Below are 24,557 nucleotides of genomic sequence, written 5' to 3'. Positions count from 1 at the left end.
ATGTGCTGATGGGAAAATATGGAAGTCTGTCCCTCTTAGCAGGGCGAGGAACTGAGTCATGCCATTGTGAATGTATTAGTGAGGCTCTGGATAAAACCTCATATGAATATTAATTTCAAAGGTATATCATAAAGGTGGATTTAAATTGCAGGAAGACATCTGTTCCTTCAGAAGGTTGCATGCCTTATTTTTTTCTTTTTTACATGCATAGAAGATACTGAACTGCTCTCCAAAACCTCTAAAACATATTAAAATATCGAGATATTGCAGCAAATTTGGTATCAGCTTGTTTTTTCCAGCAAAAATGTTTAGCATTGATCAATCGATAAATGACTAATCACTGAGCTCTAGGCGCTTTGCTTCCACTGACTTGTTTCAGCCCATCTTCATGTAGCCAGTCGATTAACCACCACCTTAAATTAGCAGTATACCCACAGATCTGACTGCACAGTTGCCCATTTAGCTCCCAACAACTCCCCTTTAGCCATGCAGCCCTCCACCCTGTCTGAGCCAGTCGCTCACTGAACTAGCTCTCCAACCAGTCAGCAAAATCAGGCGCCCAGTCTCCCCTCCTCTCTAGTCTGTCTCCCTGCAGTCAACCTGTCGCCATGACAACGGCCTGCTAGAGTCAGTCCGTGGTGCAGCGGCAGCAGCAGATATGATGTCTGACTATGTGGCAACATGGCAACGCCCAGATCAGACCACATTATGAGATGTGAGGTTGAAGGGTTCCTTAGACGCGACAGTACTTGTGGTTTCATTTTAGGGCACCAAGGTGTGATGTGAGCATCACATTCATCATTCATAAAGAGTGTTATTTTCTCGTGCAGATTCAAAATGTCCTTCCTCTCGAAATGATCAATAAGAGATATTGGTGAATGCATTTGGTCTGTTGGATAAATGGATTATACTGAGAAAATAACATCCACAGTTTGCATTGTTGCATAACAAAATCTGGATAAACGTGGTTAAGATGTTAATCCATGATCAGTCCTTAAAAGCAGCTTCAGTTCTGCTTCCAAGAGCAAACCGTCATCGTCCCAGTCTCGCTTTACGAATACCGTGTAGATGCTGATGTTGTGAAGCATAAACATGATTAAACTGGCACTCTCGGATTTACCCAGTATTTGTATCAGTAAATGGTAGCATTGGTGCAGTACTCTTAGAGAGTTATTGCACATTTTCCAGTGAGTGCCAGATAGGCTTTGCAAGTTTGGTATTGTTTGATAGAATAATTGATCAACCATATCAAGAAAATGTAAAATCAGTTATGGGTTGCTTGCAGGGGAACCGAACCACTTTGCTGCACAAGACCACAGGGGGAGCTGGACAGGCAGACCCACAGGGTGGTCCATAGCTGGACTGTATGTGGTGTGTTTACTTGTGACAGGACTGACAAACATGCCCAGTCTCTTCCAAGCAATGAATGAGTAAATGAATGAGACATTGTTCATCTCCTTTGGGTGGAGAAAGAAGCACGAAATCCAACTACAGAGAAATAGAAAAGCATTGTCCAGCTCTAAATATAGAACAGCAGTGATCTGGGAGTAGTAGATGGCTGTCCAATTAGGCTTCACTTGACAGTTCTGGGTCTTTGTTGGAAGGAAACTACACTGAATGATAACATTTCTGTTTCCGCTCTTCCCATTCCTTTCTTTACAGAGCGACAGGCTTCTGATCAAAGGCGGGAGGATCGTGAATGATGACCAGTCCTTCCATGCCGATATCTACATGGAGGATGGCCTCATTAAGTAAGTCCTCCACTGACCTCCTTTCTGCTCTGCTTTTCACTCCCAATGGCTTTCATCCCTCCACTCCCACTCAAACTCATCATCCATTTGATCAGATCAATGCTACAGAGGCTAAATGTTTGGGGAGATTTACAGTTGTTCTTGACAACGTTAAGCAAGATGTCGTTCCATCAGACGGGTTGGCCAAGCAAATGTTTCTAAATGTGTTCTTTATAGTAATATTTTTGGCCATTTTGACTGTACTCCCAATAGTTGTTCCACAGGGGTTTGCAAGAATGGGTTGAGGAAAGAAGCATGAGCTTTCAGCTTTCCAAAAACAGAAAATAGTCCCCTGGAAATCCCTACTATATATAGTCCATTGTATATTGTCAAATGTCCATAATACAGGTGGGTAGTAAAATGTAATCACTGACAGAAAAATGAAAAGAATAATACATTGGTTGACAAATCATCCATCCCTCCATCCATCCCTCCCCCAAGTAAACACAAGTGGATGTAACTCATTAAAAAAACCTTTTTGACCTTGAGACGTGTAACACTTGTAGGTGAAATCACTCTCAGCGATGCAAAGCTCTGTTAAAATGCAAATGGGCTGCAAACATTGCTATTATTGTCTAAATGAACCCAAACTAAATATAGCAGTCTAATTAACTCTCCCTTCTGAATGAATGATATGGAAACTTTAATGAATACATGCATGAGCACAAACTGCTTCATCAGGCTCACTGCGTCCTGCTGGCTGACCTGAAAAAAAAAAATAGTCCTTGTTTCCAGACATTAGTGGCTGCTGGGTCAAAGACAAGGTAGGACAGCCAGTCTAGTCCCCAATTTTATGGCCTAGTATGAGCCTGTCCCCGTCCCACCAGACAAGGCGAAGGTGGTTTGGGTGAATTCCTCTCTGTGTGTTTCCCTGAATCAGTTCGTCCTCTCCGTCTCTTTTCCCTCCTGTTCTGTTCCCACTTGATTTTCCAGTTACAGGCCCTTTGTCCCCCCTGTCCCTTTAGTGAGGCAGCTGAGAGAGAGGCACCCACAGAAAGCCTGGTATTGCATAATAAACACCCAGATGCCTGCTGGACCATTGGGCTGCTGGCAAACTCACAGAGACACTGGCCTCTGCTTGTCTGTCTGTCTGGCTTGTCTCCTCTGTAAAGTCTGAGCAAGTGGATTTTTTTGACAGTTGAAATTTTGATGTGTTGGCATTGTGCTGCATCAAGAGTGACTGTTGTGTTCTCTTTTGGGGTCAGTCTAAAGTTAAAAACTTCTGCTTATGTTTCTTACATATGCATAAAAAATAGTAATAGGCCCAGGAAAAAAAAGCCAGACATTATTTTATGCTGTGTTAACATCTTTTGTGGATGCAGCGTCATATCACCGTACAATTCTGACAACATCAACTGCACCCCACAGGCAGATCGGAGACAACCTGATCGTGCCCGGTGGGGTGAAGACCATTGAGGCCAATGGGAAGATGGTGATTCCTGGTGGCATTGACATCCACACCCATTTCCAGATGCCTTACCGTGGAACCACAACAGTGGATGACTTCAGTCAGGGAACAAAGGCTGCTCTTGCTGGGGGCACGACCATGGTCGGTAAGTGCTGTAGGAAAGGTCATCCGCGCAGTAAAGTTTCAGACAGAGACTAAAACTAAAAATAGGGAAAAATGGAGGGGAAGGAGGGCCGAGACCCCTACAGAGGACAAGAGAAAGGGCTGGGGAGCTGTTTTTGGTCTGTTTTTGGGCAGCTCTCCAAAGGAGGAACATACAAAAGACTGTGTGTAAAGGGGGTAGGATTGGGGAGGGGGCCACCGAGTGAAACACTGCTCCCACGGCAATACAATGTCAGTGTCTGTCTGCGTGCACGCCTTTGTACAGTGTGGGTTTATACTGTATGGGGGTTTCATGGTGCTGAGAGACCAGACGCTATCACAGCCAACAGCTGGTAGCTTCCACAGCCACATTAATACCAAGAACTTCTTTTGAGCTGGCCGCTACTCTGCTGCTTGTTTGCCAGATAGGCTCTGTGTTCAAACTGACACATTCACTAACAGGCGTGCTACTGTAGTAAGCTCTATTCATGGGCTCCATTCAGAGAGGGATTATATTCCAGTGGGTGATGTGTGGGAGAGAAAGTAAAAACATGTACTGCGTGTATTATACACTGTATATATCCGACTCTACTAACAGATGATGTTGTGTTTGTGTGACGGTCAACAAAAAAAAAGTAGCTCAGATAGTTGACGTAGTAAACAACAGTGTTTTTGTGACTGCCGTTTCCAACTCTATCCTATTAACTTGCAAAGACCAGATAAGCAGATTAGGTCTTCTTTAATGAGCTAAAGAAGCCAGTCAGGTGGTGAGCCAGCAGGCGGCCTTATATTATTACAGCTGAGTAAGATGGAGTGGGGTATTTTGTGCATGATGATAGTGTTGTGTACAAAGAGGATTTACTGTCCATGAATAATTTAGGAGCAAACTGACACAAAAGATTTTCACAAAATGAATATGCACCTTACAGAGACGCACGCACAAAGGCAAACATTTACTCTGTTTCTGAATATACTCAGTAAATCATGCAAATGTACACATCAGAAACCTTTTGTCTAAGTATGCTGTTGTATTTGTATTTTTTATTACAAGCATGAGCACTTTTATGTTAATTAATATGAAAATTATATGAATGCTACTGTATAACACAGTATCATGTTTATACACTTCAGTTAGTATAAATGATATAGTTAGCATAAAGTATTAGATGCTCTTAATGCTTTAACGCAAGAACTTCCATGTATTGTGTGACATTGCAGTCACAAAAAAGCACCTCACTGCACCTCTGAAAACATTTTTAGAATGGGCGGTCCCATCTCAAAGAAATCCACTGCCCTTGCGTGCCAAACTCTAAACTAAAAAATTGATTGTGGTTACATAACTAAAAGCTAAAGTCTGAAAATATCCACCGAAGTGGCCCCTAAATTTATTGAGGTCACCTGCACCCAGACAAAGATGTTCAAAATGCAATGTGACATCTGACAAAGTTGGTCCCCGCTGGCTGAGCACTGCAAGAACTCAGACAGACAGCTGATTATGCAAGATAAACAACAGAGGCAAAGTAGAAACACCGGCAGACAAATCCTGACATTGTCCTGTCTTCACCTCCTATGTGTGACTGTCCCCACCTCACTCTGTCACTTCCCTGTCTGCCTGTTCATTTGATTTAATCTACCATCTCTCCTCCTCACCTGCCTCTTCCCTTAAAATCCCTTTCACCCTGCAAACTTCCCTTTGTCGTCTCCTCCAGTGGACCATGTGATCCCGGAGCCCGGTACCAGCCTGATGGAGTTCTATGACCAGTGGAGGCAGTGGGCTGACGAGAAGGCCTGCTGCGACTACTCCCTCCACGTGGACATCACCCAGTGGAACGACAGTGTAAAGCAGGAGGTGGATACCCTCATCAAGGAAAAAGGTAGGCTGTGATGGTGTAACAGAACATCTACCTGAGGAAGTGATTGCTTATATTCTATATATATATATATATGTATGTATGTATGTATACAGTGCTTAACAAATGTATTAGACCACCACCCAGTGTAAGGTGTTTGCCTCCCCTGCCCTAAATTAACAGTATTGCTGATTACTAAAATATTTTTTTAGTTTCTGTAATGGTTAACCCACCAGTATGTGCAAGCTCTTTAATCAAAATGATGTATTTGAAATGATGTAAAAGGAATCTGGAGTAGTGGAACTGATGGACTGGCCAAGTCAAAGTCCAGATTTGGATCCTATCGAACAGATCTGGGATTTATTGAATTAAAAAATAGATCACACACAAATTTAATCCAAAGCAAGTCTCTGGGAACAGCTGGGAACTATTTGGAACTCAATAACAAAAGAGACGGTCGAAAAGTCCATGAGAACAATCAGGGCCAAAGGAGGTCAAACAAAATATTAAGACTTTTGGTTAAAATATGTGAATAAGGACTATTTAGTTGTTCCAGTTTGTTATATATATGTTTAATTTGAAACAAGTTTTTGACAAATTTCTAAAATATTCGTGTTTTCTCGTTTTTATGACAGGTGGTCTGATAAATTTGTTAAGCACTGTATATATATATATATATATTTCGCCCTGGTACTACAAATTGTAAGTAAGTAATATGTTTGAGAGAGAGATAAATACAAATGGAGCAACTGATGAATAAAAGTCAAAGTCAAAAAACCTCCTTTCCATTCAAAATAACAGATAATTCTGAGAGACTCTAATCGCACCTTAACATGACAGACCTCATGCTGGTTATTAGTCAATTTCTATTCTGATCTTCTCAGCATTGAGCATTTTTCACATTTTTTGCTCTACCATGTATTTATTTGTTACAGGCGTGAACTCGTTCCAGGTCTACATGGCCTACAAGGACTACTACCAGATGAGCAACAGTGAGGTACAAAACCTTAAACTTACTGCACACCTTTAAAGATAGGTTCACATTTTCTTTCAAGTCTGTATAAAAACAATACTTACATGCCGTACATACACTGAAATACATTTCCTCACTGTATTTTTCTTTCTTTCTGTACTGGAAGTGAAGAGATGGTGGACAAAATCCACACCTTATTAAATTAATCAAATCAAATCAATCAAGATCATGTGAGGCTTCCACAGTCTGACAAATCAAGTGGGTCACTTCCAAAGTTAGTCTTTTTAGGACAAATTTCCCATTTTGTGTTACACTCCTTCCACTGCCGCAAGGTAACTGTGTCAGTGGAGAAACTGTTAGTTTTTTTAATTCACAAATTCTAAAAAAAACATTAGTTTGCTGAAGCCCTAATATTAGCTTTGCACAGAGTAGAGGCTGTGGCTTTTGTCCCTTATCTCCTACATTGGGATCGCATTAGAAAGGATGTCTTCACAGCCATAACAGGAAGGATTACAGCGACCACAAACTGTTTCAGAGTACATATGGATATGAGTATATTTTCCTTTACATAATACATAATATACATGTGTTCAGGTGCAGTTCGGCAAGTGTGGCTGCACTAGAAATCCAAAACATGGTGGTGGTGTTGTCTTTGTTTCGCTCAATGTGCAATTAAGATATCTTTTTCTTATTTAAGCAATCCAATAACCAACCAATATAATCAATCTCCACTGACCTGCTGATAAACTGGATAGTCAAGAAGCAAGAAAACATGGCAACGGCTTTGCTCTAAGCAGTAACACAGTGTCCAAAAAAGTAAATTATGGCCTTTTGTTCGCGTTCACTTTAACAACCAAGATTCCCAATATAGTGTAATGTTTTAGAAAACCATTTATCTTTTTTTTTCTCCCTTGAAATCCCCTGCTCTTATGTAACTGTCTCCTGTGATGTATGGTGTGAGTTCACACCGTAGGTCTAGTTGGTAAATGTGATAAAACAAAGTGTAAGTCCAGACAGTGTGAGGCAGGACGCTTCATGTTTCTCATGCAGCTGTGGCTAATTCGGCCCGTCAGAGGAGCGCATGAGGCAACTGAAACGGTCCAGCTTGAAAAACTGATGTCATGCAGCTCACTTGAAAAACCGTGGCGCAGCAACAGAACAACAACTGCAGCTCATCCCACATGAGTTTAACCATTTGGGAGACCACACACAGTAATTGCAGTGTGTCGCGGTGGACATCATGTAAATTGCGGGCTTCTTTTAAATTGTGGCTTCAAGGGCGACCCCTTGGATGAAAAGGAGTGTCTGATTCTCATGTAAACAGCCAGCCAGCCATTTTAAATATAAAAACAGTGCCACTGTAATTTTTCTGTGTTTGTGTCTTCCTCCTCCAGCTCTATGAGATCTTTACCTTCTTGGCAGAGAGGGGAGGCATCGCTCAGGTCCATGCTGAAAATGGCGAGATCATTGCTGAGGTAAAAATAAAGATAAACATCTTGAACATTTCTTCTTCTTGCCATATCTCCTCTCCTCCTATCCTCTCTCTTTAATTACTTGTCGCATGATCTCTGTGATCTGTTTTAGTTTAGCGTGATTTATTTTACAGTTTGGTTCACTCCAGTTCAACTCTCTGGTCAAGTCTTATCGCAGTGCATCTCCACTACCTACAGACTAAACACACTGTCACTGATGAGAGGGAGAATGTGTTTTCTGTAGGACAGTAATGTGTGGGTGTAGTTTACACAGTCCTGCGCTGTATTGTGGACAAATGAAAGTGAATGAACTGTAATAGTCGGTGGATTGAGAGGGTTGGCATTAGTCAGAGCTCCAGACCATGCCTGGATTCTGTCACCGTGTGTGTATGGGTGTGTGTGTGTTGGATCCGATTCATCGCAAATCCCAGCTCTCCAACCCAGTCTTAAACTAGGACTTTGAGGGAGTCTGATTTCCATCAGCTTTAAGACTAAAGATGTCTAAAAACCCCAACTTGCTTTCGAGCTGCTGAGATAGAGAGGCCTTGTTTAGACCTGTGTGTGATAAATGTTGTTAATGCTGCTACAGAGGACATGTTGTGACCAAGTGGCAGCCACCATGAGAAAACACTGAAACCACTGGCAAAGCTGCAGTTCTTCTTGTGACCACTAGATGCTTGCTTGAGGAGAACTCTTCAGAACTAAAAATTCAAAATACATTTTATTTTTTCTTCGCAACATATACATCTCATTGGTGAATGAGCTAGCTAATGTTAACCAAACTAAGTGCCTGTCAATCTTCAGTAACAATAAAGATTCATTACTAATCATTTTATTTATTGCACGACTTGGTTGTAATGTAATCACTGTTCCTTACCATGTGGAGGCCGATTGGTCCAGCCGCTCTTTTCTTCTTGATTTTGGAGATGTAAAACAGTCTCTGGCACAGCACTGTTGATCAGAGCTGCAAATTTGCTTGTTGTAGTAACACAGCTGGGATCGCTCTCATCTGTAGACTCGGCTAGATTTTCCAAGGCTTTCATCAAAAGGTCACACCCCTAGCAGTGAAATGTTCCGCTTTGGAGAGCAGTGGCCAGAGGAAGACCACTGGTCTCTTGACGTACGACTCCTCCTGCTGCCTCTATTCTTTATCTTTCTTTTGATTTAACTTCTCCTTTGTGTACTCTGAGCCACTTGTATTATCTACTCCATCCTGCCAGTGCAATAGATCTGTAGTCCTCGTCGTGTTGCTGAGTTGTGCAGCCCAGGCCGCTGTGGCTGAGTTAAGCAAGTATATGTAGGTTTTTCATGCTAACCTGCTAATAACAATCATCATAATGTAGTACATTCAAATTTATCTTCTGGTTATATGCAACTTCAGTCAACAAAATGTTTGCTGCTTCCATCCATATTAAGCAGTGGTCATAGGTTCAAAGAGCCAAGCAGGAAGTGGGAGAATCCAATGGGCTTTATAGTGGAGGGAAGTCAGGCTGTACCATGTTGCATAGAGTACAGAGGGGGGACAGTTTTTTTTTTTTAAAGGACCCTAAACAACCTATATAATAAATATTTGTATGCTACTACAATTGGAATAATGGTTAGAAATAGTTTTTGTTTTCACATATAAATGTTATTTGATCGTCCGGTGTGGTTATGAGCCGACTTTGGTCTGTCTGTAGGAGGAGCTTCCCGTTTTAAAGTGGTAGAAATGGAGTTAATATATATAGTTTTGCCCTTGTCTGCCTTTTCTGTATCTGTATGGTGCCATATTAGCGTGAACATGGTCAAATCACGAGAGTAAAACCAAGGTTGAAAAATACTGTAATGTCCCTTTAATTGTTAATAAGAAATCCATTTTCGGGAATCACGCCATTAGAAAGCTTTCACAGTGACAACACACACCACCACACACCTCTGCATTTTCTATGACACAAAAGTGCAGCCAGAACTTTTGGGAGGTAGATCCACGTGTATACAAAGACCCTTAACAGCCCGTGAATTCCCACAGTCCTCAGTGTGTGGCCTGACCCAGATGACAGAACTGCAGCTCATATCCATCACACAGGCGGAGAGAAGCTGAAACAGAATCTCATTTTGGAGTGCGACCAAAACCTTACATCAGCCCAAAGCACTCAAACCAAAAAATAATCCAGCGTCTATCTATGAGGTAAGCAGCTAACAGCTTACTTTGTACATGTTTGTGCAACAGGAGCAGGCCCGCATGCTGCAGATGGGTATCACTGGACCAGAGGGACACGTGCTGAGCAGGCCAGAAGAGGTACCACACACACACACACACACACACACACACACACACACATTGTGCACATGATACACTAATTAAATGATTTTAAGAACAAACAGCAAACAGAACAAACATGGCCACACATACAGCCACTTCCATTGTCCAGGATGACGTTCTCGGACTGGCTGTCACACACATGTTGCTCTTGTTACAGACATGTGGTTTACAGACAACATTAGAGGCGTTGGGTGAAAATTCTCTGATTCTCCCAAACTGTTGCTGCTAATGTTTCTTCTGCAAACAGCAAAATGAAAGCCATGCTTCCATCTCAGCAACTTGTCTGCCTGTAGCTTGACTGGGATTTTCCACTCTGTGGTGCAGTGGAGTGAAGTCATCCAACCACTCTCTTAGTATCATGCAGTTAAACGGAGTCTTAAGAATCAAAAGCTTTGTAACATAATTCAATTGAGCAGAGGCCAAGTTGGATGAGTGTTTTATCAGACTTTGTTTCTATCACTGTCCTGTTTAGTTTTGATTTATTGGTAATTGGACCCATTTTGTGTTTGTGGACTAGAAACACAATAGTCAGCTGAAATGGTTGCATCATCTACAACTAACAAAACCCATCTGGAGACAATTGTCACATTTTGTATTGAAAGTTGTTTGTTCTTGCTCTCTAACCTTTTACAAACATGGAGATATGGAGACAATAAAATGGCAGGTGCTCTTCGACATTGACTTGGATCTCCAAAATGAGCCCAGAGATGTTTGCTTTGAATGAATATTTTGGACTTGTGTATGTATGTATTGTATGTATTTCAATTTCTTCCACTTAGAAACAAAGAAGAAAGTGAGCACACAGTGCTCTCATCTGACATCAAGTTTATTTTAGCATTAAATCCCCTAACTCAGTGTAACTGATTAAACCTCACCAGCCTATGATGTTAAAATTATAAGCTTCCACTTGTCATTTTGGTTAAAAATGAATTTTCAAATAATACAGTGCTCAAAATACATAAGTTGCTGTGGTTTAGAAACTTGACGTTTATTTGAGAGAATCCTAATGGGAAAAACATTTTCAAGTCAACCGCAATGTCCTGTCCGTCTGTAGCTGGAGGCAGAGGCGGTGTTTCGTGCCATCACCATCGCCAGCCAAACCAACTGTCCTCTCTATGTGACCCGAGTCATGAGCAAGAGTGCCGCTGACATTATCTCACAGGCCCGGAAAAAAGGTAAAAAGCAGCATTTATACGTCACTGAACAATGTGAAATATTTATATTTTGTAGCTTTTCTATTTTTACATTTATATCCAATGAGCATTATGTTAATTGAAGTGATTGTCTGAAGTGATACTGCCTGTGCATCTAAGACAAGGAACATGATGGTGTGTTTTACACTCCAGCAACAATTTAAGGGTTTATTTTCCATATAGATATTTACATAAAGGTTCTGTAGGAACTTATCATGAAGTACAAAAAGCTAGAAAATGTATTTTAAAGTGATGTGTAGTCTAGGAAATCATATCTAAATTTTAGAAATCCTCTCCTTTTGGTATTTTACTTCTGCTCATTGGTTTCTATCCTTCTCACGAAATGAGTGGTATGCACATACCAGTATCAGTGCACCTACATGTATGTCCTTATAAGATGATTTTACTGTCCTTCCTGAAGCTTCTGACGTACACAGACTCTGGCTCTGCTTGACATAATGAAGAAAGATGCTATTCTCAGAGGAATTTTCAGCTTTGTCATTCTGGTCGTTTTCTGTGGTTCAGCTGTCACACAGACCATTCCTCACAGTCCCAGGAAAGAACAGAGGTGAACCAAGAGGCTGCCTGGCTGTGATGGATTGCGACATACACAGTTTTTGAGAATAGAACGGATAGGGCGAAAAGAAGAATCTGAGCGCAGTGGTGATGTGCATAGTGGCTCATCATGTGTTGAAGAGCAAGCTCAAGTATAACTGAGCCAAGGTGAAATTTACACATTGCCAAGGGTGATGTTTAGCTTTTCAGAGCTCAGGCACGGTTCCTCTCTCTCTCAGATGAATTACCAACGCTTTTAGTGAGATTAAACTGCTGACAAATTAATCAGACTTGATTGATGCAGCTCGTGATTTTGAAAATGTCCAGAACCACTAAAGTGAATCACGTTTGCTCCGCTTTACATTTGATATCTTAACCTATTTTCACCGTTATTTCTTTTCCAGGAAATGTCGTGTTTGGGGAGCCAATCACTGCCAGCCTGGGGACTGATGGGACGCATTACTGGAGCAAGAATTGGGCCAAGGCGGCTTCTTTTGTAACATCACCTCCTCTTAGCCCTGATCCCACCACTCCAGACTATCTGAACACACTGCTGTCCAGGTACTTAAACTTACCTTTGACTGAAAAAGGAGAACTATATTTAGTATTGGTTCAATTAATGCATGAAACTGGAGTTGTGGTGTTCTGATTTGCTGGTGATAAATTCGGGCAGACTTTATCTAGCAAGCTAGTTAGAGCGTCATATGGAAACAGGAAACATTAGCAATGGTTTGTACCAGACGAACAAACTCTGGCACGAAGCAAATTACTCACATTCCTCGTTCTGTTGTTTGCTAACATAAATAAACAAGTTTCCTTGTGGCTGCAGAACTTTACTTCTGTACTCAGATTGTGCAGCGTTGCTATAATCCCATTTTAAAGCTGTATTTCCATGTTTCTTTGTGTCCCAGTGGAGACCTGAGTGTGACTGGCAGTGCTCACTGTACCTTCAGTGTGGCCCAGAAGGCCATTGGCAAGGATGACTTCACTCAGATCCCAGAGGGCGTCAACGGAGTGGAGGAGAGGATGACCCTCATCTGGGATAAGGCTGTGGTGAGGACTACTTTGGATTTTTGAGGTTTTTTTCTGTCTCCATGTTTAAAACTTAAGGAGAGAGACAAAAAAGACAAGAATGATGAGAGAGAATAATGAGAGAAGAGTGACGATTTATACTAGAATTTTATTTAATTTTATTTTCATTTTGATTCATTTGATCTCTAAACTTGTCCCCTCAGGAAATCTGCTGTCTCAGTTCTGTGATGCTCAGTTTGAGCTGCTCTCGCACTGCAGTCAAATCCATATCTTTTTCATCTCTGCGGTTTCTAATTTTATTTTTATTTTTTTATGAGGAAGCTCTTTTTCTCTGTCTCCCTCCTTTTATCTGGATTTCACTATTTTTCCTGACATTGCTGTTCTCAGCCATCTCTCTCTCTCTCTCTCTCTCTCTCTCTCTCTCTCTCTCTCTCTCTCTCCCTGCTGTCTCCAGCTTTATTTCACTGTCTTGTTGTCACTGTCTTCGCCTCGTTTTATCCTATCCCCTTTCTATCTCCACGTGTCCTTTCTTTCACCCTTGAATGCAGCACACTGCCCTCATTTTTTCCCTTCCCTCTCTCTCTCGTTATCACTGCATCAGTGTTCTGCTTACAGACACAGAGCATTGAGCCTCAGACAGCTGCGGAGTACTCTGCTGACTGTAAAATGTGGTTGGGCTTTTAACAAGTTAAACCAAATCTATTTCTTTGAGCCAGTTATTTAAAATCCGAGCTCAGATCAAACTTGGAGTGAATGGAGCCTTTTAGAGGGGCTGGTAGTTTGTACAGAGCCATGGTGGTTATTTCCCCCTGTTTGTTTGTCAGTGAGATTAGGAAAAACACACCACAAGTCAATCAAATAATTGATTAAATGTACCATCTGAAGCTGTTTTGCAGTTAAGTGTTGAAATGAGAATGTCATCTACAGCTACATATATCCTTATAGCTAAGCGAAGTAAAAAGCATTTCCATACTAGGTGAAAGAGGCACCATTGTATCAAGTAACCACTCGCTCTTTTTTGCCAAATGCTCACTGCTCCCTGATGTTGCTCATTTCCCTCCCAGACTACAGGTAAGATGGACGAGAACATGTTTGTGGCAGTCACCAGCACCAATGCAGCTAAGATCCTGAACCTGTACCCTCGTAAGGGTCGGATTGCCGTGGGCTCTGATGCCGACCTGGTCATCTGGGACACAGACTCCATTCGCACCATCACTGCCAAGACACACAACTCGGTACGTGCAGCGTGCACCGGTCAGAGTTCATACTTTTATTTGTTTCAACTAAATTCAACTCACAGCTTGTGGAATTTTCCTTTTGCTCTACCGTTCAGTAGCGCTGGAAATAATTTCCGCAAAAAGCTCAGCATTTGAGTAAGTGAGACTATGTTGTTTTACACCCTCTTAGTCAATCTTACATGGCTAGAGTGAATCAACACCACTGAAGTGACTTTTTCCTGATTTGTGTCACTGCTGTTATTGTCACAGTAATTCCTGGTGTTGCCAATCCATATGTTCTGTTTTGCAGAAATGCGATTGGTTAAATATAGGATCTGGGGTGAAAAATGGAGAGAAAGGTCCAAAAATGCTCTTAAAAACAGGCCTGTTTCTTAAGGAAAGAGTAAATCAGAATATGAGATATGAGTTAAGTGTCTACATCTGTGTGTGTATGTTAGCTAGAAAGATTTAGGGAGAGAAAGCACATTTTTGAGCAGCTTCCAGAAAGCTCTCAGTTCCTCTGAACGGAAATGGAGTCTCAGTGGATGTCCACTACTAATTGACTCACACTGCGCTTATCATATGACCAGCTCTCAATGTAAAGTTGAGCCTCAATAAATCTGGAGTAATGATATGAAAAAAAATGGATTATCCACATACAACAAACAGTCTGTCTGTGATGCGAAATACCCAGTTGTACAGTTTAACTGCAGTTAATCAACAGGGAGTCTACGTGCTGTATAATCAAGAAGTATTTCCTTCCTCTATATCATATTTACTTGAACAGATCACCAAAAATATTTTCATGATTGGACAACCGTAGTGGGTTTAAAGAATGTCGTCCGTTTTTTCACAGGATTATGCAACAGTAACCACTAATATTTCAAATACTTTCACAAACCCCAGAGATTTGGAACATCTGTACATATTGCTAGTAGAAAAAAACAGCTCATCCCAGAGGAAGAAAACAGCTTTGGTCACAAGACGCTGGATTTCATGGGAAATATCTCACTCAACATGTAATCTGAATCAGAGCTGGTAGTGTAATGTGACCATCGTTTACTCCAGACAAGCTATTGACTGCTAGTCCTCCTTTCCTTTTACAAAGCACACCATAGTGAAAATAAATGAATCCTCCTGTAGTGTTACTCTGTGTAGCTGTGTTATATACAAGATAAGACAGTTCCAACAAGTGTCTTCCTCTTTTGAAATCCGGACCCCCAGACTGAACGTTTGATTCAATAACTGTCTTAAATTACACTTAATGTCATTCTAAAACAGAGCATTGTTTGTCAATTGTCATGTGTTCAGAGTTAAATATTCAAACGACATTACCAACTAGAATTAGAAACATGTGAAACTGCATTATGCCATTACAGATGTTTTTTGTCCTTGCTCCGAGGGGTCTCAGACAAGGGCCTGACAAAGACACACTCGCGCACATTCCCTCTCACACATTCTGCATAAACACTGTGTGTACAGCACACCTGGCGCACATGAGTAATGAGGTTCTTACCATTAAACAGACATTAGAGGATCACAAACAGGCCACTTGGCAGCAGAGGAAATGTCCGCTCAGGAAATTGAAGCCTCTACCAGCCTAGCACAAATCTTGCTTGTACACATGTGTGAAAGAAGAATGCACTACCTAACAATGTATGCAGGTTGGTCTAATTTGCCTAGCTTAAAGGTTTTGTGACGGGTTGTTTAGCAAGAGAGAGGGAACATTGCTGTGTTTCCAGATGGAGGAATGGAAAGAGAGAGAGAGAGAGAGAGAGAGAGAGAGAACTGGACTAATAATATGCCTTCTCCAAATGTGGAGTACATCCACTGAGGATCCTGGCTTCTTACGTAATGATGTCACCCTTTCATTTCCTGCTGGTCGTCCTTCCAGATAAAATAACAGAAGAGAGCAAAAGACCAGAGCACAGCAGCTCCCTGCTCCAATAAATATATCTTAATGGATAATCTGACACCAGGCCAAAAAGGAGCGGCCCTGTTTACCAGCACACTTTGTAGGGGAATGCCTTCCCCCCCTATAGAGTAAATATGGCTTAGACTGTGCTGTGTCTTGGTTTGTTATCAGTGAACCCACATCTGGTCTGGATTGCTTGTTGTTGTCAACATAAAAACACATAGATGCACATAGTGATATCCTGACACATAGACAAGAACAGGCAGCAACACGCACACACACAAACTGAACACACACTCAGTTTAGTCATGACATCATGTTTGGCATGCGGTACGTCTTAGTTATGTCCTGTTCTGGCCTGAATTTGGACGGCAGCAGAAAACAGAGCCGTGTGCAGAGGAAATAAGCAACAATGGAATGAAGGGAGGGGACCATCACAGATCACAAACATGTCATGAAAAGAAAGTTGGCACAGGAGAAATTGAAAGAGGATGAATTGTATGCAAGGATGAAAAAGAATTGCAAAGAAATACATACTAATTACATAACTAACATAAATAGATAAACAAGAACAGATGAGGGAGTGAAAGGCAAAGATGAGGGATAGAAAAGCAAAGATAGAGGGATAAATAAATGAAGAGGACAGACAACTGGAAAGAGCAATGTGCAGAGAGTGAGAGGAAGGCAAGGGGAGAGAAAGAAGTACTGCGAAAGCACTGAACACCAGCTGGATGATGGCAGCTGTTTGTACATGTCAAAGAGACAAGTGCAATAACCAAGGTGATGAATGATGAAGAATGGGAGAAAGAGATAGTGGGATTACATGTGAGTAGAGGAAAAACAACGTTTACGCTGCTCTTCATCCATCCTGCCACAGCTCCCCCTGTTGTTGCCTTCCTCATCTCCTCCATGAGTCATTTAAGGAAGGTTCGGGACGCTTTATTTTAGTTGTTTTTCCCTCAAAATTGAGTCTAATTGATCAAATTTAATTTGATTTAATTATTAAACTCAAAATGACCATAAAGTCCTATGACAAATTCATTGAAAATTCCACCCTGTTAATTCCAAGTAGAGAATCAGTATCAGTGGAGTTATCTTTTCAAACTTTTGCTTCAGTGTTGCTCTGATAAACATATTATATGTAACAGATTATGTTTGTATGTATACGTATGTTTTATGGGAGCATATATGCACATGTCTCTTCATATGAATATGATGCACATTTACACAACAGCATGTAATACTGTAATTGTACCCTTCTGTAGTTTTCACATCATCATCATCATAAATAATACTGGGGACTGCTATGTGGTTAATGTATTTATTGAACACACAATTGTTTAGATTTTGTTTCATAGTTTTTGTGTCGCATATTTCCCCGTGCTAAAATGCTAAGCTGCAACATCCCCTTTTCTCCACAAGTATCTAACAATTTTCTATTTGTGCTTTAGGCTGCTGAGTACAATGTCTTTGAGGGCATGGAGCTGCGCGGAGCCCCACTAGTGGTGATTTGCCAGGGGAAGATTATCCTGGAAGACGGGAACCTGCATGTCACCTCCGGCGTGGGTCGCTTTATTCCCTGTTCTCCCTTCCCTGACTTTGCTTACAAGCGTGTTAAAGCCAGGAAGCAGGTAAATAAAGGTTTTACTTCTGTCCGCCTGTTTTTTTACACTTCACACTGCAGTCATTTTGTTGAGGCAGTTATCTTTTAACCGTGTGTCACAGTGTGCCTTTTTTTTTGTAAGGCAAGGACAAGAGAAAAAGAAAGAACAAGAAAGAGAAGGTTGATGCAGAAAGCTATCAACAAACATAATAGGAGAAATAATATTTGTTGGTTTAAATAAACACAGTTACCAAGTGACACACACAATGCACTAAGAGAAGATTAGGAAAAAATAAATGAATGTGGAATGTAAGAGTCAATGTCTTTGGGATTGTAAGTGAGGAAGGGAGGTATGGGAGTTTGATGGAGTGAAGTAGGATATGGGGGGAAATACAGTAAGTCTGACATCAGCCTTCAAGGTTCAGCCACAGGGCGCTGACTGAGCCTTTATATCACAGAGCCGAAGGTCGATGCAGTGAGGGTGGTCGAGGCTTTGTCATCATGGTTTTTAAAAGGATGCAGAGTGTTTGGTTTTGGAAAACTTTCAATGGAGACCTACCACACGCACAGTAAAGGGTTCACCAAAGTATACGTTTAGAATAAGGCCCAAAGAAATACATTCTTGTAACAGTTGTGTTACAGGCGCTAGCAGGTCGACAGATTAAATAATCAAAATGTATTGACAGTCTAAAATCTATAGCTACAATGTCACACATTCATCAAAAGTCAGGAGTCAGACACAACAGCTATATCACTTTCTGGTAAGAAATAATATGTGGACAGAAATAGCATTGTAGCATGACGTTTACTGTTACAGTCATTGAAAAAACAAGCGTCAAACCCTAAAGTAAGATAAAACACATATTACATGGCACTCACATTCATTGCACCCTTGGATATTCCTATATACCACAAATGCCTCTTGGAAACACTTTTTAGAGAACATACTGGTGGCACCCACCAACAGAGAGTGCTAAAGTCAGTTCACTGTCCAGTAGCTGTACCTCATTAGAATAAAAGGACTTTCTTCCCCCTCGGCACTATTAAGAGTTAACCCCATTTAACCATTTGATTCATAATGATTGAAAATCAACTGCTGTCTGCTTTCTTGCTTACTTATGGGCAAAAAATCTCATTGTTCAACCATTTCCTAATTTGCAGCTGGCTGCTGATGAGAAAATGGAGCTGTAGTAACAGTGCACTGTTTTTCTTGGTAGCAGTCACTGTTATGCTTTCTTCATTCACAGATGTCTCTTTTTAACTCTTGACAGAGCCTCCAAGATTCCACGGAGTCACGCCACAGACAAACAGACAGACAGACAGACTGTTCACTACTAGCATAAAGTTTCATTTTGCTTTGACAACATACATATACTGTATGTTGTGCTTTTACTGCTCCAGTCTGTAAAATCATTTGCTTTCTGTGCAGGGAAGTGCTCTCAGGACACAACAACCATATAATACTTTGCATGAGTGGCTTTGATTACACCGAATCTTTTGTGAGGCTCAACACCGTTCTTATGCTTTATTTCTCCCATGACCACCTCCATCTTTCTCTTGCTGTTTGTCCTGTAGCTGGCAGTACTGAGGGCAGTCCCCAGGGGAATGTACGACGGCCCGGTGTCTGAATTCTCCATGTCCCGTGGTGGCACCCCCTCGGCCTCTGCACGTACCTCTCCCACCAAACAGCCCGTCAGAAACCTGCACCAGTCTGGATTTAGTCTAGCAGGTAACCCTGCACTATGCGGTGAGCCCAGCTTCTTAATACGACCCCCAATCTCCTCTCACCCAGTTGTCCTTGTGTTTGTGCTCTGTATTGATTTATACTGTGTGCAGAAACATCCCAGAAGCACGCATGCACATCAGGTGATCCACCATCATGTTCCCCTTTTATCTCAACTCAGCTACTACTTCACGCTGTGGAGGACCTGTGTGTGTGTGTTTTTTTTTTTTTTTTCGCATGCTGCTCTTAATGAGTGATGCATTCGAAGTCCACGACGATAAGCCTCAAGCCTCAAGCCTGTAGACTGACCTAATAATCTCTTAATTAATCTTGTTTCACTCTTAATGATGTGCACAGTATGGCATGCATCTGTCAGTACTTTGTCGTGCTCCTTTGTAAAAGGGTTTATACGCCGTTTATATGACAATTTGTCTGTTTATACATGTCATTAAGTTGGCTAATGAGTCACAGAGCTGACAGCATTAAGTTAGATTTATATACACAATCAGTTAAAGATGGCTGGTTTTCTGGTTTTTGCCTCAGTGTGGGTATGACATGAGTCAACATTAACCCAAATTAAAACCATAGAAATTATACTTTTGACTCATACTCATGATGTGAACTGTAATTTTTAAGATGATTTAGCATTCAAGTAGGTTTGTATATTTTTATTAGGCACGTTGTACTAAGCAAATAGTATAATTGTATAGTACTTGTGCTCAGAATTTTGCATTTTATTTCAAACATGGACACAAAAATATGTGTATATAGAACATACATTTTGCATTACTCAACGTTTTATTTGTTTAGTCTTCCTAACTTGGCTAGATGACTCTTTAATGACTCACCTAAACACTTTTTTTCTCCCACTGAATCTCTGAAGCCTCTTACAGTATCTCACACATCTCAAATGAAATTCTTTTGATTACTCTTTGGGACACTGTGACATTTAACGACAGCTTATTTCCAATGAAAAAGTTTTCCACAGTTGTACTTATTGCATGTCACGGTGGATATTAATTTTGGCTCAAGGCTGAAAAACGTCCAGTGTACAAGATTTCAGCTCACGCAGCTGGAAATGGTCTGTTGAGAAAGCCTTTCTAATGTGAGAGATCACAACACTATGTATTCACATTCAACATCTGTTCCATTATGCAGCGCTGCTGAGTGACTGTCTGATTGTGTCCATATGTCAGGTCAGCATTGGATTTAGACAACCAACGTGTGAGAAATTGTTTTTGTCAGGCTACCAAGCAGTGAAACTTTGTACACAGTAAAAATTACTAACCAGATAGTCAGCGTTTCCACTGTTTTATAATCAAATAGAGCAACTGTAGCTGTTACTGTAGCTGGTCATCCTGTCCTCCTTGACTTGGCTAAATGTGTCCATGTAAATCAAAGAGAGCAAACCATTTTAACCTAGACAGAACACAGCTGTCCTCACTGTGGTAGCGGCTGTCTTTTTGCCTGCATATACTGTAGTATTTTTAATGGAGGATAACTCATTTTGAGAGAAAGCGGTGTTCAGCCTTTGGCTTTGTTGAGCAACCTGTCTTTACGAGTGTAGCTGATGTGTGATACTTCATCGATGAGAAAAGAAGCTGACCTCCGCTGGAAAGAATTTCCACATTTGAGTACATGAATCTCGAGGGGAGTAAAACTGCTCCTGGTTTCCCAGGCTTTGTAGTGGTTATTCGAGTATAAGAATGTAGGTACTCTCTTATGTTTGCGCACCCTAAAAATGAGTCAGTCTCCGATCTATTTTAGTTTTTCCAGGACCACCACCTGCAGAGTTGATTTACTTGTCTGGAAGGAGAGGGGAAGGATTGTTTGCTCAGATGCAGTGCATCATACTCTGACATCATTCTATTTTCCATTTATGTACTAATTTGTTGCAGCAGACACCCTGGCTCATCCTTTGGAAGCCATGCTTTATGTCAAACTAGCCTCTTTTAATGTTTGAGAGGCACTCATACACCACACGGTCTGCTGAAATTTGCACTCCCCTATTATCTCAGTGACACAAACTGTATATCATAGACAATAATAAAGTGTCTTAAAAAACTCTAGTGCCTGGAAAGTAATAATGTGAGTGTTTCACGACAGTTATTTGTGTAGAGTGCGTGTGGAGAGATGACAAATGATACCAGCACTAGTTTCCAGAGGAGAGAAAGTAGTAAATCTCATTGTCAGTATCTGTACTGTCCTACAGAAGTCAGATTCTTGTGTTCTATAGCAAATAGCCCCTATAGACCCTATCTCATTGCATTGTTATAGAAGCCTACTGCCTTTCTCCATTTGGTGTTATTGTCCACTTTGTAGCAGTGACCTGAATTTTTAAATCATACTCTTACAGTTAAGATGATTTTTACTGATTTTATTTGGGTTTGATTCTCCTCAGACCAGAATGATTCCAAAGTACTTTTAATTCTCTCTTTGCCCAGGTTTTCAGTTTGGCCAGTTTTTGTTGTTTGTCTTTTCCGGTCTTGCTCTTCCTCCCTTCTGCCGTTTGTGGGGCCTTTTGCGCTTTTTTTCCACGTCACTCACTTGATCTTTCTCTCCTTTTCTGTCTGTCCAGGTCCCCCCACCCCAGATGACATCCCCATCAGGCCTGCTGGTCGTCGTATTGTAGTGCCCCCTGGTGGTCGTTCCAACATCACATCCCTCAGTTAAACAGCAGGAAGATGGGGGACGTATCCAGAAAAGGACAGCAGCCGGAGGGCAGGATTGAGGGTGGGAGGGAGGGAGGAAGGGAAGGGAAGGGAAGGGAAGGGGAGGGAGGAGGAGGAGATGCATAGGACCATGATTAGTTAAAAATGAAAAAAGAGCAAAACACTGAATCCTCATGCCTTACCTGTCACAATGCTACCTTGCTCAGATGAGAACAGTATCACTTTTCCTGGGGAATTCAGACCGGAGTATGGAAACGGTTTGGAACTAATAATTCACTAATAAATAATAAATGCACAGTACACATACACATAAGCAGTCTTAGCCTCACCTTTTCTCTGTATAGAATACATCACAAATACAGTGTTCACTTGGTGCTTTGGTAATGGGGCAGCACACGAGAAAACCATATACTTTCACATTCAGTCCAGAAAGAAAACACACTGTTCTCAAAGGAAAATGGATACAGCTTTTCTCAGAATGACGCTATGGTTCTTTCGTCCTGTTTGGCTCTCAATGTCACCCCCTTTTCAGGAGCCCGCTTTCTCCATAGTCAGCAAAACATAACACTAGATCCCACATTAGCCATGTATTATCTTGCAGTACCATTGATTAGCTCTAGGTGGCATTGTATGTAAATGTAATGTAGCTTTGTGAATGATGTTGTTACAGCCTGTTTGGGTTTACTGGACCAAGTGAAAGGTATTTATCCACATCTTAGAGCAAGGGGGGTGTTGGACGTGGAGCTGCATGGGCCACATGAACATGGGTGACGTGATCCATGATCCTTGTGCCCCCCCCCTCCTCTGAGGTGCTTGACGAATACCATCCCTATGATGTATTGGTTGCATAATTATTGATGTTAAAAAAGGAAGTTAGACACATCTGCTTAAGAAACGATTCTGTTAGGACAAAAGAATAGAAAAAACAAATATTTGAAAGGGTTTTACTATTCTTTATCCCCAAAAAAGGTTTATGTCAGTTTTTATTTCTTCCACTCCATCATGGCTCTCTTAAAAAAAAAAGAACAATGTAAGAAACCGTCCTTTGCATATGCTTCTATCTTATTGCCTGCTCCTGTCATCCTGAAGTCATCTTGAGAAAGAGAATGGAAGGAAAAAAAAAAACATATAAAAACCTTTTCACAAGAAGCACGGATAAAGTCAACTGTCCCTTGTAGCTCTACCGTAACTTGTAATAAAGAGCTTTTCAATTGAGGGTAAACAAAAAAAAAACAAAGGGAAAAAAAACAGATGCAATGAAATGAATAAGTAACAAAAAGATAACAGCACTTCACCTCTTGCTTTACGTTTTCATAGCTGAAAAACTGGGCTCTCATTTTAGGACGAGGAAGACCATCATTCCCTTGTCATCCCAACACAGCCTTGAACACAATCCTGACCAATAATAGTTCAACATCAGCCTAATCTAACCGTGGGTCCGATTCAGTTTACCTGACACACTCTGGATCTGATTGTGTTTAGGGTCTTTAGGGCTCTTTTTTTATGTCTCTGCTGTTTTCTGATAAGGCAGAGGGTTGCGGTGCAGTACGGGAGGCTTTTATTTTGTCGCCGTCCAGCTGTGTGGGAGGGAGGGAAGGAAGGAGATGGTGTTTTTATTTGGCAGTGGTGTGGCAGACTCTGTGGCAGGCACAAATGGTGGTTTGTTGTATTTATGTTAGTTTGACAACCTTTGTTATTGTTTTTATTTTGTTTCTTTTTTACTGTTGTATCAAAACCCAGAGATGGCAGGTCAGACATAGGGTGTGTTGTGGAGGTATGATTTGTTTCCTGAATAAACACGAGTTGCAACTGACTGACTCGGATCTCTTTATTATTCACTTTAGGTACAAGTATGCACATACATGAGAAATATTTAGTTTTATATACATTTTTAAGATATATTTTTATATTTTCTTAATATATTTTTATATATATATATATATATTTATATACATTTGAGTAGCCTACAATTTTTGATATGATTTTATGTTGTAAATGATCATCAGAAATGCCTTTTTCATGCATTAACTTTGCAATTTTTCCAATTTGCATTTGCATTGGTATTGCATGGTGATTTTTGTTTACTGCAAATATAATTTCTGATATATCAGATATAAAGTTGCTCTATAAATTCAATGGCACACATGTATTCCCATTATTATCCGTGCAGATGAACTTAATGATATCAAATCTCTCCACATATCTGTATAAAACAATCATTACTCATTTCCCAACAAGCCAGAATTGCTTAAAATCCCAGTGTCTCTCAGTGTTAATACGCCCATAGTTTCCACTTTATTAGGTTCCTCGTGTTTATACAGTTTATGAACAGCCTATTAATTTAGACAATGAGTAATGGCTGTTGCTGTGTGAACAATTCAGACACATGCATAATCTGGGTGAAGTTAATGTGGATGATTTACAGCTGAGACACTTGACCTCCTGTCACAGGTGCAGAGTGTCCCAATGCTAATACTTAAGTTATTCAGAAAGAAAGAAAGAAAGATAGAAAGAAAGAAAGACAAATAAAAGAAAGGAAGTCTTGTATACTCCAATATGTGAGTGCCATCCACCTGGCGGCCACCAGGGGCAGCACTGAGCAGCAGCACCACATTACTGTAGAGAGTAGAAGAAGAGCTGCATCAATACAGTGTTATGATATTTTACACCTCTTAACTGATGCCGACAGCCTCACCTGTCCGGAAGTTGGT

General features: G+C 40.9%; 1 protein-coding gene across 4 annotated transcripts in view; it reads left to right on the top strand.

The window, feature by feature from the left end:
- The window catches only part of dpysl3 (dihydropyrimidinase like 3), a 37,778-nt gene extending 15,878 nt beyond the window's left edge, over positions 1–21,900 (top strand). For 2 of the 4 annotated variants that reach the window (XM_070843149.1, XM_070843151.1), the window contains exons 2-14: positions 1,663–1,751; positions 3,159–3,343; positions 5,049–5,213; positions 6,125–6,186; positions 7,557–7,637; positions 9,844–9,912; positions 10,991–11,111; positions 12,089–12,245; positions 12,596–12,737; positions 13,781–13,951; positions 17,300–17,479; positions 19,027–19,180; positions 21,753–21,900. In XM_070843149.1, coding sequence (XP_070699250.1) covers positions 1,663–1,751; positions 3,159–3,343; positions 5,049–5,213; positions 6,125–6,186; positions 7,557–7,637; positions 9,844–9,912; positions 10,991–11,111; positions 12,089–12,245; positions 12,596–12,737; positions 13,781–13,951; positions 17,300–17,479; positions 19,027–19,180; positions 21,753–21,847 — 1,671 coding nt within the window. In that variant the 3' untranslated portion in view covers positions 21,848–21,900. Of the gene's footprint in view, positions 1–1,662; positions 1,752–3,158; positions 3,344–5,048; positions 5,214–6,124; positions 6,187–7,556; positions 7,638–9,843; positions 9,913–10,990; positions 11,112–12,088; positions 12,246–12,595; positions 12,738–13,780; positions 13,952–17,299; positions 17,480–19,026; positions 19,199–21,752 lie in introns of all 4 variants that reach the window. The other 2 variants (XM_070843148.1, XM_070843150.1) reach the window with 1 other exon arrangement.
- The last annotated feature ends 2,657 nt before the right edge of the window (positions 21,901–24,557 follow it).

This window comes from Pempheris klunzingeri, chromosome 14 (genome assembly GCF_042242105.1).
Source record: "Pempheris klunzingeri isolate RE-2024b chromosome 14, fPemKlu1.hap1, whole genome shotgun sequence".
Lineage (NCBI taxonomy): Eukaryota > Metazoa > Chordata > Actinopteri > Acropomatiformes > Pempheridae > Pempheris > Pempheris klunzingeri.
The sequence above is the reverse complement of the archived record's forward strand: the minus strand, read 5'-3'. Positions and strand labels throughout refer to the sequence as shown.